At 44.8% G+C, this 20,695-nt stretch overlaps 1 protein-coding gene and 1 long non-coding RNA gene across 2 annotated transcripts; both read right to left on the minus strand.

Annotated features, from left to right (window-relative positions):
• Positions 1-473: 473 nt before the first annotated feature.
• Positions 474-3,530, minus strand: LOC135821499 (uncharacterized). The gene is made up of 3 exons (XR_010554379.1): positions 3,465-3,530; positions 3,001-3,031; positions 474-2,337 (listed from the first exon to the last, which is right to left on the minus strand). It is a non-coding gene; the product is annotated as an uncharacterized LOC135821499 (long non-coding RNA).
• A 2,116-nt stretch (positions 3,531-5,646) lies between these two features.
• LOC135820819 (uncharacterized) lies at positions 5,647-16,985 on the minus strand. The gene is made up of 8 exons (XM_065333859.1): positions 16,980-16,985; positions 15,701-15,718; positions 14,516-14,542; positions 11,491-11,511; positions 10,094-10,111; positions 8,115-8,156; positions 7,628-7,642; positions 5,647-6,696 (listed from the first exon to the last, which is right to left on the minus strand). Exons 2-8 carry the CDS (start codon positions 15,716-15,718, stop codon positions 6,433-6,435), a joined length of 405 nt encoding a protein of 134 aa, XP_065189931.1. The 5' UTR covers positions 16,980-16,985; the 3' UTR covers positions 5,647-6,432.
• Positions 16,986-20,695: the final 3,710 nt, after the last annotated feature.

The raw sequence follows: 20,695 nt of genomic DNA on the forward strand, positions 1-20,695 counted from the left end.
GGATTTCCATGTCCACGACAGTAGTATTGCCCTCCAACAGGTCATGCGAATCAGCTTCCCGGAACACCTTTCAAATTACTTTGGCACAATTAAAGCTCGTGCAGGTGACGCCATTCCTCTCGAATTATACAATATAGGCCACGGGGTGGGTTCGTGTCCAATGCGTTTGGAGAAATATACATGCACCCTGGTAGTCTGCCACGTTCTATTTCTCTGCATTTCCCCGGGGCCGGAAGGGCGTGACACTTGTAAAAAAGTATTACCCTACCAACATGCCCCCCCCCCTACCCTGTATTCCAGGTCTGTTCAAGGACCTTGCACCCTACAACAGTTGTAGGTGTGGGATTCCAGACTGTCGCTATCGAGGCTTACATACAAATCATGCAGTAGCGCCAGTGTAATCCAATCTGACATGCATGCGCCCACTATGATGCCTGCCAAAGTCCCGCCAGCATAACCCATTCCTACAAGCACGCACAGGCACTGCACATTCTGAGTCGTCTATTCCTGCGAGTTGCCATGCTGGTTGTACTGATGACAATGGTCACGTGACTTGACAATGGTCACATGACATGACAATGGTCACGTGACATGACAATGGTCGCATGGCAATACAATGGTCACATGACATGACAATGGTCACATGATATAACAAGTATCAACACCGGTAGGTTATCACCATCATCATCATGATCATCAAAAGTCCATAGCTCTAAGGCCTGCATACCCTGGGGTGCCAAAGAACAAGACGTGTAAGTGGAACTATAGAACACATTCCAGCGGCCGATGCAATGGACGGCATGCACTCAGCACTATTCGAGCGCTATCTGAGCATTATTCGAGCGCTATCTGAGCACTATTTGAGCAAGTGAATATGATGCAGAGTAGCACACGGGCGAGCGTGGAGTTCATTGAAAGACAACACACTTCTGAAGTATTATGCTGGCAATGCACAGAGGAAATGACAGGCTGATGTCCGTCCACAGTCGGCAAGTTTAATACGGCTTATGCACAGCAGGCAAAGAGCATACTGCATCAACAAACAGCAGCAATGATAGACATGCAAGGCAAGCGGCATTGAGAGATCAGACAAATACAGAAAAAAGAAGCCTCCAAGAGGCTATGCAGCTGCCCGGTGGGATAGGACCGCCATACACGTACAACGCATTCGAAGCTGGCGGAAACCATCCGCCGTGGACAGCCGCGTGACGGCTCATTCCTAGAAGAACAAAACTTTATAAAAAGAATACAACGGTTGTCTGTAAGACTGAAACCATCGACGGGTTCTAAAACATGCATAATAATAGGTACAGTTCGCATGTCACTTATGGAAGGATCCATGGTCAATGAAATCCAGGCATAAGAGCCAACAAAAGGCATCATGCATGTTTTACAATATATTTTTAAACGGAAATGGTTGTTCAGATGCCAGGGCAATGTTGCGGCATCATAGAAAGAAATGTATGGGGACACAATAAGACAGCCATGTAGTCAGGATATACGTTAGGCAAAAAAAAAACACAAAAATTATTTTGATCGACTGAGGCCCATCCAGTCTGCTGCTGGGAAATAACATTCTGCTTGTCCGAGGCAAGTTCAGTATGTTGAATATGCGCCTACACCAGTGTCTATGGTGCAGTGGAGCACATCATAGGCTCATTGCATGCATGGCATACTGCATGCCATTACCAGCGCCAACGGGTGAAGGACACTGGAAATCTCGGAAGAAATGTCCCATCGTCATGGGAAGTCTTTTACAAGAGCTTTTCTCTCCATGTGGCTCTGATTACTCAAGTCTGTGGCCTTGATCAAGGATATTCTTTTGTTTTCACGTTTTCTGTTTTTCATCAATCAAGGATCTTCCTTTTCACGTTATCCGTTTTTCTTGAATCAAGGATATTCTTTTTTTCCCGTTTTCTGTTTTCTTCGATCAACTGTACCCGAGTATTACTTACAGTGATACTGGTGTGAAGCGTGTTCGCAGAGCGGAACACAAGTTCAAGGGACCTTCGGTATACTGTCATGGTGATGAGTACATTACAAACATCAGCGTTTGTAGTGCTCAAAGTAGCTTTGCTTGCCGGCCCAGTGCAAGCGAAGCCGGAACGGGCACCGGCCGACCTATGCCGTCGCGGTTCACTAAGTACATGGTCCACGCCTCGCTCTGCCCGAGCGCATACGTTCCTCCACCTCCTCCTCCGGCGCAGCCACCTTTCTTTCTTCCCCGCCGCTTGCTCGATGATCCAGAGACTCCACCCACAACACATTTTGCAATCCTTCCTGCTTGGAGTTGTGCTTGCACATACTCATAGAGCTGAGCTTTGAAGAGTCGGAGCCCTGTAATTTTGATGGGCATAACAAAGGTAGACAATAACGCAATCTCATTACATAGGAAAAGTTTTGGAAATCAAAGTTTGAGGCAACAATGATAGAACCCAGCCGGAAAAGATTATGAAAAGGTCCGTTCATCCGAAGGTTATATTATAACTAAAGTAGCAAGTTTCTGTATTCCTGAAACAGATTGAGCAATCCGGCCATGCTGTACATGACTATTGTACGGCAGTACGGGTGCATGTTTGTCGTACAGTACAGTGCTCAATGACAGCAATAAGCCTTATGCACGTTGTACAGATGCACGAAATCCCGTAGAATCTCGTCTAATCTTGTAGAATCCCGTAGACCCGGTTGGGTGTTGAGTGTGCAGGACCCTATTGTGTTTGTTGTTGTTTTCACTATGAAATGGGCCCTGAAGGCATTTCTTACGAAAACCTTTTTTTCTGACAGAGATCTAGCTAGTCGTTAGTTCAATCCCAAAGCGAAGAAAATGGAAAAGCGATTGTTTGCCATGAATTGAGGCTAAATGGGTCAAAAGCGCATGTATAGCACACAATGAACACCCAACCGGGTATGTACACACCTACGACCCTAGAACCCCAGCCATGTAATTGGAAACTAGCACCAATGAGTATCTGAACCATTTTTAAGAAATGCTCAACTTACTGGCAAGGGCAATTTCCTCCAATTGCTTACGCTGCACACAACACCATAACAATGATATCAAATGATAATTAGCAAAATGAGATTTCAAGTAGGCATTGCGTTCTATCAGGCAGCTGTTTCGATCACACAGACCTAATTAGCAAAGTCCAGAAAATGAATGGCTGGAAGATGTAGGCAATCGCTTATGAATAATTGAATATTTTGCCTATGCTACATTTGGGGCCTGTTAAAGACACACCCATACGGGGCAGCACTGTACTTAGAACAAACCCCCAGTACCCTCATCAATCACTGACTTCACTCAAGCACCTGTCCTGAAGAAAAGAACAGCTGAAGACGTAGTTGATGGTAAATTATCATCCGCTTCTATACAACCCAGATCCTAGATTTACAAAATTGATTGATTGGGCACAACACCGGCATTTTTCACGGTATTACACAGAACAGCTATCAAAGTTACTTACGAGAGACTCCCACTGCAAAGAGGCCACCACCAAGCATTGAACAAATGTCCCGGTCATATAGCACACAAAAACACACGCACGCACGTATGCATGCAAACAAATACACACAAAAGGAATAAGCAAAGTGTTGAAAACCGGCAGTCATAGTGACGTGACCATGTTCGTTTGTTTCACCGTGTTCGCACGTTTCTACTGAACCAGTAATTTCAATCTATCATTATGCATGTATGTGTTGCAATGCTAGTGCCAACCTCTAATCAATAAATTGTCTTCTTCAGGCACGTGGTTAAATTCTAGCGCCATGTGTATGTGTGTCCCACCAGCACTGTGCATTTTGTTATCACTGACTTCACTCAAGCACCTGTCCTTAAAAACAAGAACAGCTGAAGACGTCTTTGATGGTAAATTATCATCCGCTTCTATAAAATCCAGATCCAGGCTTACAAAATTGATTGATTGGGCACAACACCGGCATTTTCACAGTAAATACACAGAACAGCTATCAAAGTTACTTACGGCAGACTGCTGCTGCAAAGAGGCCAACATCAAGCATAGAACAAAATGTCCCAGTCGCATACCACACAAACAAACACACACGCACGTATGCATGCAAGCAAATACACGCAAAAGGAATAAGCAAAAGTGTTGACAACCGGCAGTCATAGTTAGGCATATGCGGATAATGCTGGCAGAAAAATTGGCAGAATTCGGTACTTTTTCTGGTAAGTTTCATGCATGTTTGGTATGTGGATAAAGAAATGGAGGAGAATTCGAGGAATTGCCCGCCATAAGGTTTGTATGGTTCTGCCAATTTCACTGCTTTTCGAGCAGAATATGCCACCTTTTCGAGCATTATCCGCACACCCCTAGTACCGGGCCCTAGTCATAGTGACGTGACGATGTCCGTTTGTTTCACCGTGCCGTCACGTTTCTACTGAACCAGTCATTTCAATCTATCATTATGCATGTATGTGTTGCAACGCTAGTGCCAACCTCTAGTCATCTTCTTCATGCACATGGTTAAATTCTAGCGCCATGTGTATGCATGGTTATCACCTTTAGAACTTTTGTCCCCATCACCTTCTTTAGGTATGCCACCTTTCTCTGTAGAAAGTGTACAATTGTGTGTATTCATTCCTTTATCTACTATTTTAAAATAGCAATAAAGAGAAAAAATTCTGCTGTCATCGCCACACTACAACAAAGTCATGAAAGTTTTCCAAAATCGATTTTCCTTTCACATTCATCAATGGAACGTCGTGACTGAAGAGTATCCACGCTGAACAATGATTCAACAGGGGCGTCGGAACATATTTTAGTGTGGTACGGTCAGCCATCTGAAGTACAATTTACTCGTGGGGGAGGGATGGCTATGTGAAGGAGAGAACAAACCAACAACTCACTCTCGTTCGGCTAACCGACAACTAACCCTGAAGGGCTGTCATCCTTGTTATTTTATCTTGGTGTGTGAAACTATCAAGTTGTACAATATGTGAGTACTAGAAAAGGTACCGGTAGTACGAGAAGTAGTACTAATGTCATAATATGGATGGGGGAAGAGTGTGTTGCTCCCTACATGGGAGCTCGCGGTTTTCCTGCCGACTTGAATTCTCACTTGACTAACTAACAACTGCCATCCAGAGCACACGAGAAGTCCATCGAACCGTCCACTCGGCAAACCTGCAAGAAAGCACCACTCCCTGCTCAATACACAGTGTTTCGGGGAATTCACCCCTCATCAGTTGAGCTACAAACTTACAGAGATGCTCCATTTCCAACGCGACAAACACCTCGAGAACACCACATAGCAGCGTGAGTCAGTGTCGCTCATGGAGGTGCTGAACAAGCGCTGGGGACCGTTCAGCTCCTCCATTAGTCTCTGTAAGTTTGTATTCCTGGTGATGTTTGTGCATGGAGAGCATTATAAGTGGTGCTCTTCAGGCACAATCTTCCTCAGCCTACTCAAGCTCAACTGATGAGGGGTAAATTCCCCGAAAAAAAACACTGTGTATTGAGCAGGGAGTAGTGCTTTCTTGTAGGTTTGCCGAGTCGAAGGTTCGATGGACTTCTCGTGTGCTCTGGATGGCAGTTGTTAGTCAGTCAAGTGAGAATTCAAGTCGGCAGAAAAACCGCAAGCTCCCCGATGATGTAGGGAGCAACACACTCTTCCCCTACCATCGCCGAAGTCGCACCAACCTGTTCTTCACATAATATGGACAGGTGTAAATATTAGGACGTGAGGATATAGTTATACCGGTATGCATAGGGATCATTAATGGCACCAAATGATATAGAGTTCCAATATCATCACATGCTGGGCCGAAAATTTAGGACATTTAGAGCCCAAATCAGTGCAGTTTATTGATTCACGGGGTACTTGGGGCAAATAGTGGTACGGTCAATACCGTAGTGACCGTACCGTGTGCGACGGCCCTGTTAAATATACATTCAATAATGTGTTACGAGAGCAAAACAAAATGCTAAAATAGAATGAAGAAAGGTGAGACACTAGAAGTGTAGTGAGAACTGAGTGCAACAGGGGCGAGACACTAATTGTAACGTTAGAACTGTGTAGTGAGACAAACAATCATGCTGTGCACCTACGAAAACAATCTTAACACAACTACATGTCTTCTGCTTGAGCGCAGTGTGGAGCCGTGGAGTGTTTCACTAATGAACACACCTCTAATGCAATAAAACCAACAGAATACCCATATCAACCTACTGTATAGGTACAAATTTTCGTTTGGAATTCACTTTCACTATATTCGTTAGGGGGCACGAAATAACTTTTAAGTTTGTACCAAACTAAAGTTTTTTTTCTGAACGTTGGGGGTGACAGACCTCAACCAAAAACGAAGTTTAGTAACAAGCCTGCTGGTGGAGTGAAATAACGAAAGATTTCGTGAACGAAAATTTGTACTTATACAGTATCACATTATGTAGTTCCGTCACAGATCAAGAAAAACTAAGGAAGACTAAAAGCGTCCGGGGCTAAGAATATTCCACCCACACACTCACAACACTCGCTAACTTCATGATAGCATAGCGTGAAACTCGGAGTGGTAAAAGAAAATCCTGCCACTTTTGTTAGGTCAGAATTATGCATACGATAACAAGGAGTGCCCTCTATAGTTCTATGTCTGGTATAAGAAAAGAGAACAACTTTCAAAGATCCTGGAGCCAATACGGCACTTACAGATTCGCCAGACACGACGATAACATTAGTCTTCTGAATCACAATTCAACAATTTAGCCGATGATCCCAGTTCCAGTCGACAAGTCCCAGTCATGGAACACAAACAAAAAGAATAAGATGAAAGTCATTGGTAAGCAGCAAACCATACAAAACTGCAATAATACATGTAGATATGCCTGTGATATAGACTCGTGGACAAAGAAATCCGACGAGTGAGCCGAAATCAGCGCCAATGCTCATGTGGCGCCTGCGACCCTCATATAGGTTTTGGACCGTGCATGATGTAATGAAAATGGAAACACTTTGACTCGGGGTGGGATTTCTTTGGCCACGACTGTACTGACATTGTTCCACAACAGAAGCCAAACACTAGCATTTTACTGATTAACCCACCTCCAATGCATTTGTATACATAACGAAATAAAATCAACAAGACACCGTCCTATATCAGCCCTTTATTCATGTGGATCTCTCACAGATCAAGAATGACATGGGAAGACTGAAATAGTCCAGGGCTAAGAAAATTCCACCCAGGTATTTACAAAACTGGTCCCATGAGAGTGTACGGTGAAGCTTCACAATTCACTAATCAACGCCTCCAATATACATGTACGTACAATGCACTACAGTGCCTGTCCATGGAATTCACCCCACTGAAAACTAGCACCGGGTACTACAAGGCCCTGGCAATATCACACCCAGAGTGTGTGCGAGATCGTGGCTCTGCTATAAACACTGGGACGATTTTGATAGGCGAGCACTGTACTTAGAAATTAGTTAGAATATGCAACCAGCACTCTTATCATTCACCGACTTCACTCATGCAGCTTTCCTTACAGCACAAGAAACCCGAAGAAGTCTTTAATGCCTAACTAGTCCGCTTCTGTAAAATCCGGATCCTAGGCTCCTAGGCCAGGGGAATACATAACATCTATCAAAGATGCAGGTTCAACTAGTTACTTACATGCGGAAGATCAAACTGCAAAGAGGCCATCCCGTCAACCATGGAACGAAATGTCCCGGTCATAGAGTACAAACACGCATGCACACACTCACACAGGTACGTGCACGCATTCGCAAATGCATACACACACACACACACACACACACACACACACACACATGCGCACACACACACACACACACACACACACACACACACACACACACACACACACACACACACATACACACACACACAAACACAAACACACACACACACACACACACAAACACACACACACATAAAAAGGAATAAGCAAAAGTGTTTAAAGCCGGCAAGCGTTCCATCATTTCATAATAAACGAAAGGATATACTACTTCTGAACTTGACACATGAAGACCAACACACGCTCATATCAGATCCCTTCCTCTAACAGCCACTCATAATGACCAAGCAGAACCAAAACGGATAACAAAGAAGCGTGATCCATCTACTTGTAGTTACTTACCAAATGCGGTATTGCATTGACGACATGATTGAGGTCTTCGATCTTTGAAATTCACCGCAGCCCACAATTCAGCCGATGATCCCAGTCAAGGAACGCAAACAAAAGGAACAAGATGAAAGTCATTGTGCTCAGCATGCAATGATATAGTCATGTATTGTGGACAGACTATCATAGTCATGACATGACTTGTGTACTGTCAACTTTGCTAATAAGGACTGCGGATATAACGACAATTCGCGAATAACGACAGAATTTCCATGCCCAGAGCAAAGTTCCATCTGCCTGTATGCATTTGACTTCGGATATAACGACTATCTGAATAACGACAATTCGCGAATAGCGACATGATTTTAGTGCCCCGAGGTCATATTTACTGCTTGAATAACGACTTTCTGGGCTTTTGATAGCTATTTCAAGTACCTGTCATGCAGAAGTACCAGAACCCATGGCGATGGATAAAGGCACACATGCAAGAAGATGCAGCCAAGGGGGGGGGGGGGGGGTGCTTTATTTTATTTTTTTATTTTGCTTCTGAATACATGCAAGTGGAGAGATCAGCACACCTACATGTAGTTGTACATGATTGTACAGTAATCATCATACATGTACATGTACATGATGATAGATAGCTCCAAAGGCTAATTTTTCAATCTGTTTCCCTTCCATATTGACTGTATAGTTCCTTTCAATTATAATAATTATGAAAATAAAGTATACATTGGCATAGAGTATGAAAGGAGCTTCATTTTGATACGCATATCATACTATACAAAATATGGGTTCACATACATTCAAATGGGACTTCGGGCATAAGGACACTTCGCGAATAAGGACACTTTTCTGATGCCCCGCCAAAGGTCGTTATTCGCAAAGTTGACCGTACATATTATTGATGTAGTCATGTAGACTGTAGTACTAGTCGTCATGATTGTGGTTGTGGCACACACTGTAGCTGGCTTTGGTAGGACAAGGATATACAGTCGTCCCTCTCTAATCCGGCACTTGTTTATCCAGCATCCTTGCAAACCAGCACACTTTCTGGAAAAAGGAATTTTTCAGTTCATTTTCTACGCTTTAATCCGGCACTTGAATTCCGCCTCCAGCAGCGACTTTCTGCAACAAATCACTCCAATTGTACATAATTCGATTCTCTAATCCAGCAGTTCTACATCGCATACTGTCAGGGAGCATTGTAACATACACAGCACATGTAACATACTTCGAAGTACACTTGGGAATATCCTATGCTAGTGCATAAGATATTCCCATGTGTATGTTATAGACATGCATTCCACAAAGTACTTGGTTTAACACAGAAAATCCCCACATCTTGATTTACGACACAACATGCATGATAACATGTGGGCCGGGTTGGAGGGCAGGATTTGATAATCTAGCACCCTTGTTTATCCAGCAGAAAATGCCGTTGCAAAAGATGCCGGATTAGAGAGGGAGGACTGTACTCATACTAGTATTCATAAATCAAGGCCATATCCATTCAAACTGCACTCATCATGTACATGTACATGACATGCGTACCATGTCATGTACATGTAGAAAAACTGGTTCATAGTCAGCTGATCCATACTTCTTAGTTTTCCGTACAATTTCGGTCAATTTCCATACTACGGACAAAGGAGTGAATTTCCGTACAAATACGGAAGGTTGGCAGCACTGCAATAAAATCAACAAGGTGCCTATATCAGCACTTCAATCATGTTGATCTCTCACAGACCAAGAAAAACATAGGCAGACTGAAATAGTCCAAGACTAAGCAAATTCCACCCAGGCACTCACAGAACCAGATGATTACATAATAGCATAGCGTGAAACACACGGAGTAGTAACCAAAAAATTTGACTTCTGGGTGGGATCGGTAGCATGCATAAGATAACAGGGAGCTCCCACTATAGTTCTACGTCTGGGGAAGCAAAGAGAACAGCTTTCAAAGATCCTGGACATAATAATATGGCACTTACCAATTTCTGAAGATCCATCTGCGTAGTCACCACATATTCATCCATTGAACAAATATAGCACACACGCACACACACACACACACACACAATGCGAGTCTCCCCGGGAGAGGGGAGAGAAACTCAAAAAGGAATCTTGGAAAGATGACTCAAGTGTCTATTGAACCGCCCAACGGCCGACATCCCCCCCCCCCCCCCCCCCCGAAATCCCCAAACTATGGCTGGACTTGGAAATGATCCCACTTATGGGCTCACCACACCTCAGAAAGGGGCCATCTGGTATTATCGATAATCTTCAAGGAACGAAAAAGTTTAGTTATGACCCTCTCCCACCCAACCACCCCCATCAACGAAAATATAGTGACTTGACAGCTTAAGTGGATTGATGTTTCAGCTATCAATAATTTTCAAAACGAACTGTGACTCTCCTCACCCCAGCCACCTATAAGCGACATTTTTTTCTCTTCGTGAAAAAGATCGATGATTATTACGGACGGCCCCTAAGTGGGTGAGGACAAGGCGCCGAAAAAGGGTAACTGCTGTTGGATCCCGGGATGGACACCCTGATGTCGTCAATCAGAGCGGATCTAACAAAAAAACCCACACACGCACATACATGTTAGCTGCCCTGGATAAACAATCCTCAACAAGACACTCCCAGAGGATAGGTTCAAGTCATAGTTTCATGGCAGGAAGCCTTATGACAGAGTATCTTAGGATAAATACACCTGTTACACACACACACACACACACACACACACACACACACACACACACACACACACACACACACACACACACACACACACACACACACACACACACACACACACACACACACACACACACACACACACACACACACACACACACACACACACACACACACACACACACACACACACACACACACACACACACACACACACACACACACACACACACACACACACACACACACACACACACACACACACACACACACACACACACACACACACACACACACACACACACACACACACACACACACACACACACACACACACACACACACACACACACACACACACACACACACACACACACACACACACACACACACACACACACACACACACACACACACACACACACACACACACACACACACACACACACACACACACACACACACACACACACACACACACACACACACACAGGAATAAGCAAAAGCGTTCAAAGCTGCAAGTGCCTCGTCATTTCATAATAATTAAACGAAAAGATATGCTTCTTATCAGCTTGACACAAGAAGACCAATACACACCCATATCATATCCCTTCCTCTGGCAGCTACTAATTGTCACCAAGCAGAACAAAACAGATATCAAAGAAGCGCGTCACTTCTAGTTACTCACCGTTAGTCTTTTCATTGAGGTCTGTGAAATTCACCGCAGCCCACAATTTAGCCGATGATCCCAGTCATGGAGCACAAAGAAGAATATGATAGTCATTGGTAAGCAGCAAACCTTACAACAGTATAATATGCATGTACATGAAGATGTGCTTCTGATGTATAGTCGTGGACAAAGAAATCGAACCCATGAGCCGAAACCAGCGCCATAGCTTTACGGCCCTTACAGTCCTCAGAGAGGTTCTTGGAGCGTGCATGATGTAATTGAAATGGAAACACTGTGTTACTTTTGAACAGTTTGGTTGCATTTCTTTGGCCACGACTGTACTTACAGAGTTCTACCAAAGAAACCAAACACTAGCATTCACTAATAAACCCACCTTGGATACATAATATGCATGATGCAATAAAATCAACAAGGTGCCTATAATACTCGGAAAAAGGACACACTTCAGGCTCTTTACGAACATCTAGAAAGTTTTCGGCTTCACAAGTGTACTTTCAAGGCTTCTCATCGTGTGAAATACAGGCAAAGGGAAAGGAACAATAAGTACAGAAAGAAGGTGATGAAACAGTGCAAAGAAGAAGATTGCAAAAAAACTGCAAAAATGCGTGACCTATACACATAATACACACATACCAACCAATAGACGTAACTAACAAGTTTTTGACGACCTACCTAACAGCCTAAGTGTAAATCTAATTTGCTTCTGGTTGCAAAGGTTGGTTTTTTTGTGTGGATATACACAGCTTCCAAAACATTCGGCAACCTAGCACTGCGTACACGCGACACAATCGAAAAGCAATCGTCTGAATATACAGCACGACAATCAGGATGCTCAAACAAATGACAACAATAGATGACTCATAATTATCAGAACTAACATCAGAGCAATCAGCAAGTGCGGTGGACATGTCCGATAGCAAATGACTAAGCGTGTGTACCTTAGCCGTCGTCTCTGCCAGTGCTTTAGACGCCGCCACCGCCACCGTTGCCGATCTCATCATTCTTCTATATTAGATTTAACTCGGATGGTGAGCCAATTAAATTATTGTGAAAAGAAGAAGGAAAAATGCTACGAGTTATGACCCAAAGTAACCAGATCTTATACAGTCAGCAAGTGGGACAAAATGGCACAAAACTGACAAGGAGCACTGAGACATCCGGCGACCTGACACCTAGCTCCAACACTTCTCCAAGGCGCAAACCAACTTGGAAGGCTTAGGTTCGGAAAGGTCCAAGAGGGGAAGGAAAGCGCAACGAAGAAGAGCACGAGCTACGGATCACGGCAACAAAGAATGCCGAAAGTTACTGGATGATGACGAAACTAGTAAGACTATTGGACATACCGGCCTTACTGCAACTCGAGGACGCAAAGCAACAGACCACCCAACTTGGGAGGCTCAAGTTTATGTAATAAGCCTAGAAAGGGAAAGCTAAGCGAAGACGAATTGTGACAAGCCGAATGTCTCAGTACTCCTTGTCAGTTTTGTGCCATTTTGTCGCAATTCGCTAACTGTATAAGATCTGGTTACGTTAGTGGACAGTTAGTCATAACTGGTATCATTTTGTTCTTCTTCTTTTTTCCCCACCGCTTTAGGAGCTGCATCTGCGCCTTGATCCTTGAAGGGTGGTGGCGTTCCTACGGATGCGGAAAACTTGGCCTCTATATAGAGAAACCGAGTCTCACGCGAACCGTGAAATTTTGTTCTCAATTATTATATTAGATTTACATTTAGGCTGTTGAGTTAGTGCGTCAAAAAAACTCGTTAGTTATGTCCATTGGTTGTCTCTTGTTGTCTCACCACATGTCATGCTTTTGGGGTTTTCTCACACTTGCACCTTTGTGTCATTATTCAATATTGCTATGTATATAGGTCGTGTATTTTTGCTGTTTATTTTAGCTATCTTCTTCTTTGTAAGAAAGGGTTTGCTCTCCACACTGGAGCTCGCGCTATTCCGTCGACTTCACTTGACACTTGACTGACTCACGACTGCCATCCAGAGAACACGAGAAGTCCATCGAACCTTCGACTGGGCAAACCTGCGAGAAAGCACCACTCCCTGCTCAATACACAGTGTTTCGGGGAATTCACCCCTCAACAGTTGAGCTTGAGTAGGCTGAGGAAGATTGTGCCTGAAGAGCACCACTTATTCCAGGCACAAACATCAACAGGGATACAAACTTACAGAGACACTCCGTTTCCGGCACGACAAACACCCCGCAAACACCGGATAGCAGCGTGAGTCAGTGTCGCCCTTGGACGGTGAGAACAGACGTCGAGGACCCTCAGTCATTCACAACGCTGTCACCTCCAAACCAGCTAGTCGCAAGCCCGCGCTGGGCACAACAGTACGAAATAGTGGTTGCGACTTCGGCGACTTCGATGGACTTCTCGTGTTCTCTGGATCGCAGTCGTGAGTCAGTCAAATGTCAAGTCAAGTCGGCGGAATAGCGCAAGCTCCAGTGTGGGGAGCAAACCCTTTCTTACAAATCATCGCCGAAGTCGCAACCACTAATACGTATCTTCTTCTTTGCATTGTTTTATCATCGTCTATTGTACTTAATCCACTGCTCTTGTTCCTTTCCCTTTGCCTGTATTTCACCTGCTCAGGAGACTTGAAAGTACACTTTTGAAACCGAAACTTTCAACTTGTTCGTAAAGAGCCTGACGTGTGTCTCTTTTCTGAGTATCATCTCATTATTGTCTGAGAGGCAACAATAATTATACCTATATCAGTCATTTACCCATGTAGATCTCTCACAGCCCAAGAAAAAAACAAAGGCAGACTGAAATAGTTAGGGACTAAGCAAATTCCACCCAGGCACTCACAAAACTAGCTAAGCACAGTATAGCATAGCGTGAAACACACGGATCGCGCGGAGTAGTAACCAAAAAATTTGACTTCTGGGTGGGATCGGTAATATACACACTAAGAATACACAGAGAGCACCCACTATAGTTCTACATCTGTGGTAAGCAAAGAGAACAGCTTTCAATGATCCTGGACACGATATGGCACTTACCATGTCGCCGTGTCTGATACCCGCGATCTGTGAAGTCACCACATTCAACCATACAACAAATGTCCACAGGTATATAACACACACACGCACACGCACGCACGCACGCACACACACACACACACACACACACATTAACTACAACACACCGCAACTTGCGGTACGGGGGAGTGCCGGCCTGCGGAATGAGAGGCTACGGAAAGAAATGCGTAGACACTGCCGGAGCAGAATGTTGGCGGAGCCAAGTATCTATGAGAGAGGATTCAGGGTTGGCCAGGTGGAGCAGAATGTTGGCGGAGCCAAGTATCTGCAAGAGTCTGCGTCCGAGGGATGGCGACCGAGGGCCCTGATTAGCCGGAAATGAGCGTGGCCAACACCCCATTTATTCACTTTATCAAAGTAAATTAGTGATGAGAAATGGGAGGTGGGAGGGTGAAACACTACGAGCAAACAAGAATGATCCACACAAGGAACGGATCGAAATATATAGCAAGGCAAACTCTAGCAAGTCACGTCGAGTGTGACGTCGAAGGAAGGTTGCATGTCGCCCACGTTGAGTGCCACATACAAATGCCATGGTGACGCCACGTCGCACGCCGCCCACATCGGAGGCGAGTGCCACGCATGAATGCCATGTAGAGAGTCACGTTCAATGTCACGTAGAGCGCAAAGCCACTTAGAGTACCAGATGGGCATGCTCTATGTTATTTTGGTCGACTTGATCACCGTGATGTGCAGAGCACGCAACCGTAGCCAGCAGTAAAGCATGAGCATGCAGTAACAGCACTATCAATCATAGCAGCATAGATTGAGCACAAACCTGCGTGCACCCATTAATCTGCACTATCACCATAATACTACACACGCAAGCACGCACGCCCACCCGCCGGCCCACCTGCCCGCGCACCCCACACTCGGGCCCGCACGCGCGCACACACACACACACACACACACACACACACAAACACACACATACAAACACAGAGGAAAAAGTGAAAGTGAAAGAGAAAACAAAAAACAGCCCAGTACAGAATAGCACAGTGTTAAACCCGGAGTGGTAACCAAAAATTCTGACTTCTGCGTGAGATCGGTAAAATGCATAAGATAACACGGAGCACCTACAATAGCTCTGTCTGGGGAAGCAAAGAGAACAGCTATCAAAGGTCCTAGACCCAATATGGCACTTACCAATTCCTCCCGGTTCATCTGCGTTGTCACCACATTCAACCATTGAACAAATGTCCACGGGAATATAGCACACACACAGGAAAAAATTTAAAGAGATCACCTACATGTGTCAAATATTCTGGACAGAAACGGCACCTTCTTCTACCTCAATCTTTGCCTGCCACAACGCATCCAATTATATGTGCTTTGAAATATACAGCACATGTCCTGGTCGCATTGAAAGCCTGTACTGAAGTGTCAAATCATTCCGAAGGGTATATGCTTATTCATTGTGCACTTACGAAAGGAGATTAACCAAACCCTATTTCAGATCCCTTCATCACGCATGTACGGATGCACCCACACACGCGCGAATGCGCACACACGCACACACACACACATGCGCACACGCACACATACGCACACACACACACGCACGCACGCACGCACGCACACACACACACACACACACACACACACCTTGTGACCTTTTGACGCCCATCGCTGGAGGCGATGATAGCAATGCTACGGCAGAAGCCATAGCAACTTGTGCTGGGATTGCACCACTCAACAGCTTGCAAGGCTGAAGAATTGACCGTCACTATTCAGCCTGGTCTACACCATACAGCTATTTGAAGTGACTTTTTCTGGCCAGTGAATCCCTATTTTTGGTCTTTTCATTTTTTTTACCCGCACACACCATCACACCACATACTCCGTCATGCACTGGCTGTTGGTAACCACCCAGGAGAATGAAAGAAAAGTCAGGAAGAGTCTGAGAAAGAGAAGAAAGACGTGTGTGACCATAATCGTCGGGAATCGAACCCGCAGCCTATCGATTGGAAATCGATGCACATACCACTGCACCATATGGGACACACACACACACACACACACACACACACACACACACACACACACACACACACACACACACACACACACACACACACACACACACACACACACACATACACATACAAGTTAGCTGCCCTGGCTTAACAGTCCCCAGGACTCTCAGAGGATACGTTCAATTTATAGTTTCAAGGCAGGAAGCCTTATGAAAGAGTATCTTAGGATAAATACACCTGTTACACACAGAAAGGACTAAGGAAAAGCGTTCAAAACTGAAAGTGTCTCATCATCACAATACTATAGCAAAGAAAAAGTTATGCTTCTTATCAACTTGACACAAGAAGACCAACACACACCCATACCATATCCCTTCCTCTGACAACGTTATTGTGACCAAACAGAACAAAACAGATATCAAAGAAGCGCGTCACTTCTAGTTACTTACCCGTCTTGGGGTCTGTGAAATTCACCGCAGCCCACAATTTAGCCGATGATCCCAGTCATGGAACACAAGGAAAAATATGAAAGTCATTGGTAAGCAGCAAACCTTACAACAGCATAATATGCATGGACATGTAGATATGCTTCTGATGTATAGTCGTGGACAAAGAAATCGAACCCGTGAGCCGAAACCAGTGCCAAAGCCCTTACGGCCCCTAAAGTCCTCAGAGAGGTTCTTGGAGCGTGCATGATGTAATTGAAATGGAAACACTGTGTTACTTTTGAATAGTTTGGTTGCATTTCTTTGGCCACGACTGTACTCACAGTGTTCTACTAAAGAAACCAAACACTAGCATTCACTAATAAACCCACCTTGGATACATAATATGCATGATGCAATAAAATCAACAAGATACTTTTTCGACATCACTAACAAAAAAAATCCAGCGCATCCGCAAAGAGAGAATAGCAACTAAATAGAGAGGTTGTCAGTTGACAAAACCCCTTTTTATTTAAGATACCTATATCAGCCATTTACTCACGAAGATGTCTCACAGACCAAGAAAAAAACATAGGCAGACTGAAATAGTCCAAGACTAAGCAAATTCCACCCAGGCACTCACAGAACCAGATGATTACATAATAGCATAGCGTGAAACACACGGAGTAGTATTAAACCGAAAATTCTGACTTCTGGGTGGGATCGGTAATATACACACTAAGAATACACAGAGAGCACCCACTATAGTTCTACATCTGTGGTAAGCAAAGAGAACAGCTTTCAGAGATCCTGGACACAATATGGCTCTTACCAATATGTCCGTCCACTGAAACATCTGCGAAGTCACCACGTTCAACCATTGAACAAATGTACACAGGCATATTGCACACACACACACACACACACACACACACACACACACACACACACACACACACACACACACACACACACACACACACACACACACACACACACACACACACACACACACACACACACACACACACAGACACACATACACACACACACACACACACACACACACACACACAGACACACACACACACGTGCACGCACGCATGTACACACGCACGCACGAACGCACACACACACACACACACACACACGCACACACACACACACACACACACACACACACACACACACACACACACACGCGCACACACGCACACACATACATAAACACAACCCCCCCCCCCCCCACACACACACACATATGCACATGCACACAGACACACACACACACACACACACACACACACACACACACACAGGAAAAAGCAAAAGTGAAAGTGAAAACAAAAAACAGCCCAGTACAGAATAGCATAGTGTTAAATCCGGAGTGGTAACCAAAAATTCTGACTTCTGCGTGAGATCGGAAATATGCATAAGATAGCAGAGAGCGCCCACTATAGATCTACGTCTGGGGAAGCAAAGGGAACAGCTCTCAGAGGTCCGGGCCTAAAATGGCACTTACCCATCTGACAAACCCCAGCCTCTGCGAAGCCACCACAATCAACCATAGAACAAATGTTCATAGGCATATAGCACACACATACACACACACACACACACACACACACACACACACACACACACACACACACACACACACACACACACACACACACACACACACACACACACACAGACACACACATACACACACACACATACAAACAGGAAAAAAACAAACACGAAAGAGTACAACTACATGTAACAAAGATGCAGGACAGAAATTGGCACCTTCGCATGCCCCACTCTTTGTATGCTGCTAAACATCCAACTATACAGCAAATATCCTGGTCATACATGTACATATACAGTCAACTTCGCTTATAACGACTGCGGATATAACGACAATTCGCGAATAACGACAGAATTTCCATGCCCAGAGCAAAGTCCCATCCAACTGTAATACATATGATGAGACTTCGGGTATAAGGACACTTCGAGAATAAGGACACTTTTCTGATGCCCCGCCGAGTGTCGTTATACGCAAAGTTGACTGTATAGCAACCACACAAGTAACAAGTAATACATGTGTGGCGTTTCACACCTTTCTCACCTCTCCGCGCGCTCTTTCTACTCAACTCTGCTTGTTCTTACTTCCTCCGTTTATAAAAACTTCGTGATGGATTTTTGAAGGACTGGTTTGCGCACAAATTATCGTGAAACGAGTCGCGATCACTTTCTTGGCCTTTCCTGGCATGCCATGAAAGAGGTACGATGCAAGGAAAGCGACCTTTCACAACAAACTGAGCAGAACCGATGGTTGCGCTGTGGCAACATAGGTGATGACAGTCATGGCGAGCGAAACTGAAATATCACTTCTCCGATGGGATAATGCGCTGCTTGACCTCTCTACTGCACTAGGACTGAGTTTGAGAGTGATAGAGAGCGACCGAACGGAGCAGCGAGCCCACACAGTGAGCGAGTGAACAAGGGGCTGCTCCGAACCCACGGCGCAATGAAATCAAGTGATTCAAGTTCTTTTCAACCTGCGGAAAGCCCAGATTCGAATGCGGATGACCATGCATTCTTTCAGAAGTCTGCAGTCCGACGCGAGCCTTGTGGCTAAGAAAAGTCGACTGGACTTGCTAGCCACTGCCGTTCAGTGCTTGCAGGAGTATCCATCTGAGAAAATGGAATCAGTTTGGCTGTGCCTTTACTCCTCGTTTTGCGGAGTTCTGGAGAGCGGAGATGAAACCAGGGAGTCGTAAAATATTAGTAAATAGTCGTAAAATATTTTTACGACTCTCTGGTGGAAATGAGTAATCACCACCGCGGCGGATCACGCTGCTTGAAAGCCAACGTACTTCAACGACGGTAACATCAAGTTCAGCGGAGTGTGATCAAGGAAGCCGAGGCAAGGCTGAAACGAGCTGAACAACGACTCGAGAGAGATGACAACTCGCTTGCAGCAGATGACGACAGCAACGCGGATGACCATGCATTCTTTCAGAAGTCTGCAGTCCGACGCGAGCCTTGTGGTTAAGAAAAGTCGACTGGACTTGCTAGCCACTGCCGTTCAGTGCTTGCAGGAGTATCCATCTGAGAAAATGGAATCAGTTTGGCTGTGCCTTTACTCCTCGTTTTGCGGAGTTCTGGAGAGCGGAGATGAAACCAGTGTGCGAGATTTATGAGTGTCAGTTGTCATATTGTCAAGGAGGGAGTGTGCGAGATTTACGAGTGTGATTTTGAGTGTGATTGGACAGGACACTGTGCTGAAATAGAATGAGTGTTGTTGGGATAACATCATTTACGAGTGTATTGTTACAATACAGTGTTTGTTGTGCGTGTTTGTCGGATACGCCGATATAATCAGTTGCATAGATAATACTTACGTTGTTGCTTGCATTCTCGCTCTCCACAGCAACTCCATTGCGTGCTGCGTTCTATGTATTCCTATTCAGTACACTGACTCTCTCTGACAGGGTTTGCTGTCACCCTGTCTCTGGGCGCAAGCACCCTCTGACAGACCAAACTGATTTGCTTCATCTCCACAATATTTATCTCCTTTCGATTTGAATTTCTGTTTGTTCTGCACTCTGATTTTTCCTTGTTGCACCTGCGCTTTTGTACGCGGAACTTTGCTGTCGCCATCGCGTCGCCATTATTTATATCCATGGTTACGTGGTGGTATGACTCATCGATGCATCATGCGCGCATGATCATTCTTCTTTTCTACTCGT

Source organism: Sycon ciliatum, chromosome 7 (genome assembly GCF_964019385.1).
Source record: "Sycon ciliatum chromosome 7, ocSycCili1.1, whole genome shotgun sequence".
NCBI lineage: Eukaryota > Metazoa > Porifera > Calcarea > Leucosolenida > Sycettidae > Sycon > Sycon ciliatum.

What these genes read in the sequence shown, in the direction of transcription:
- LOC135820819 (XM_065333859.1), bottom strand. An exon ending in GTATCAGACACGGCGACATG is followed by an intron (nt 11,512 to 14,515) that starts GTAAGTGCCATA and finishes TGAATTTCACAG; the next exon opens with ACCTCAATGAAAAGACTAAC.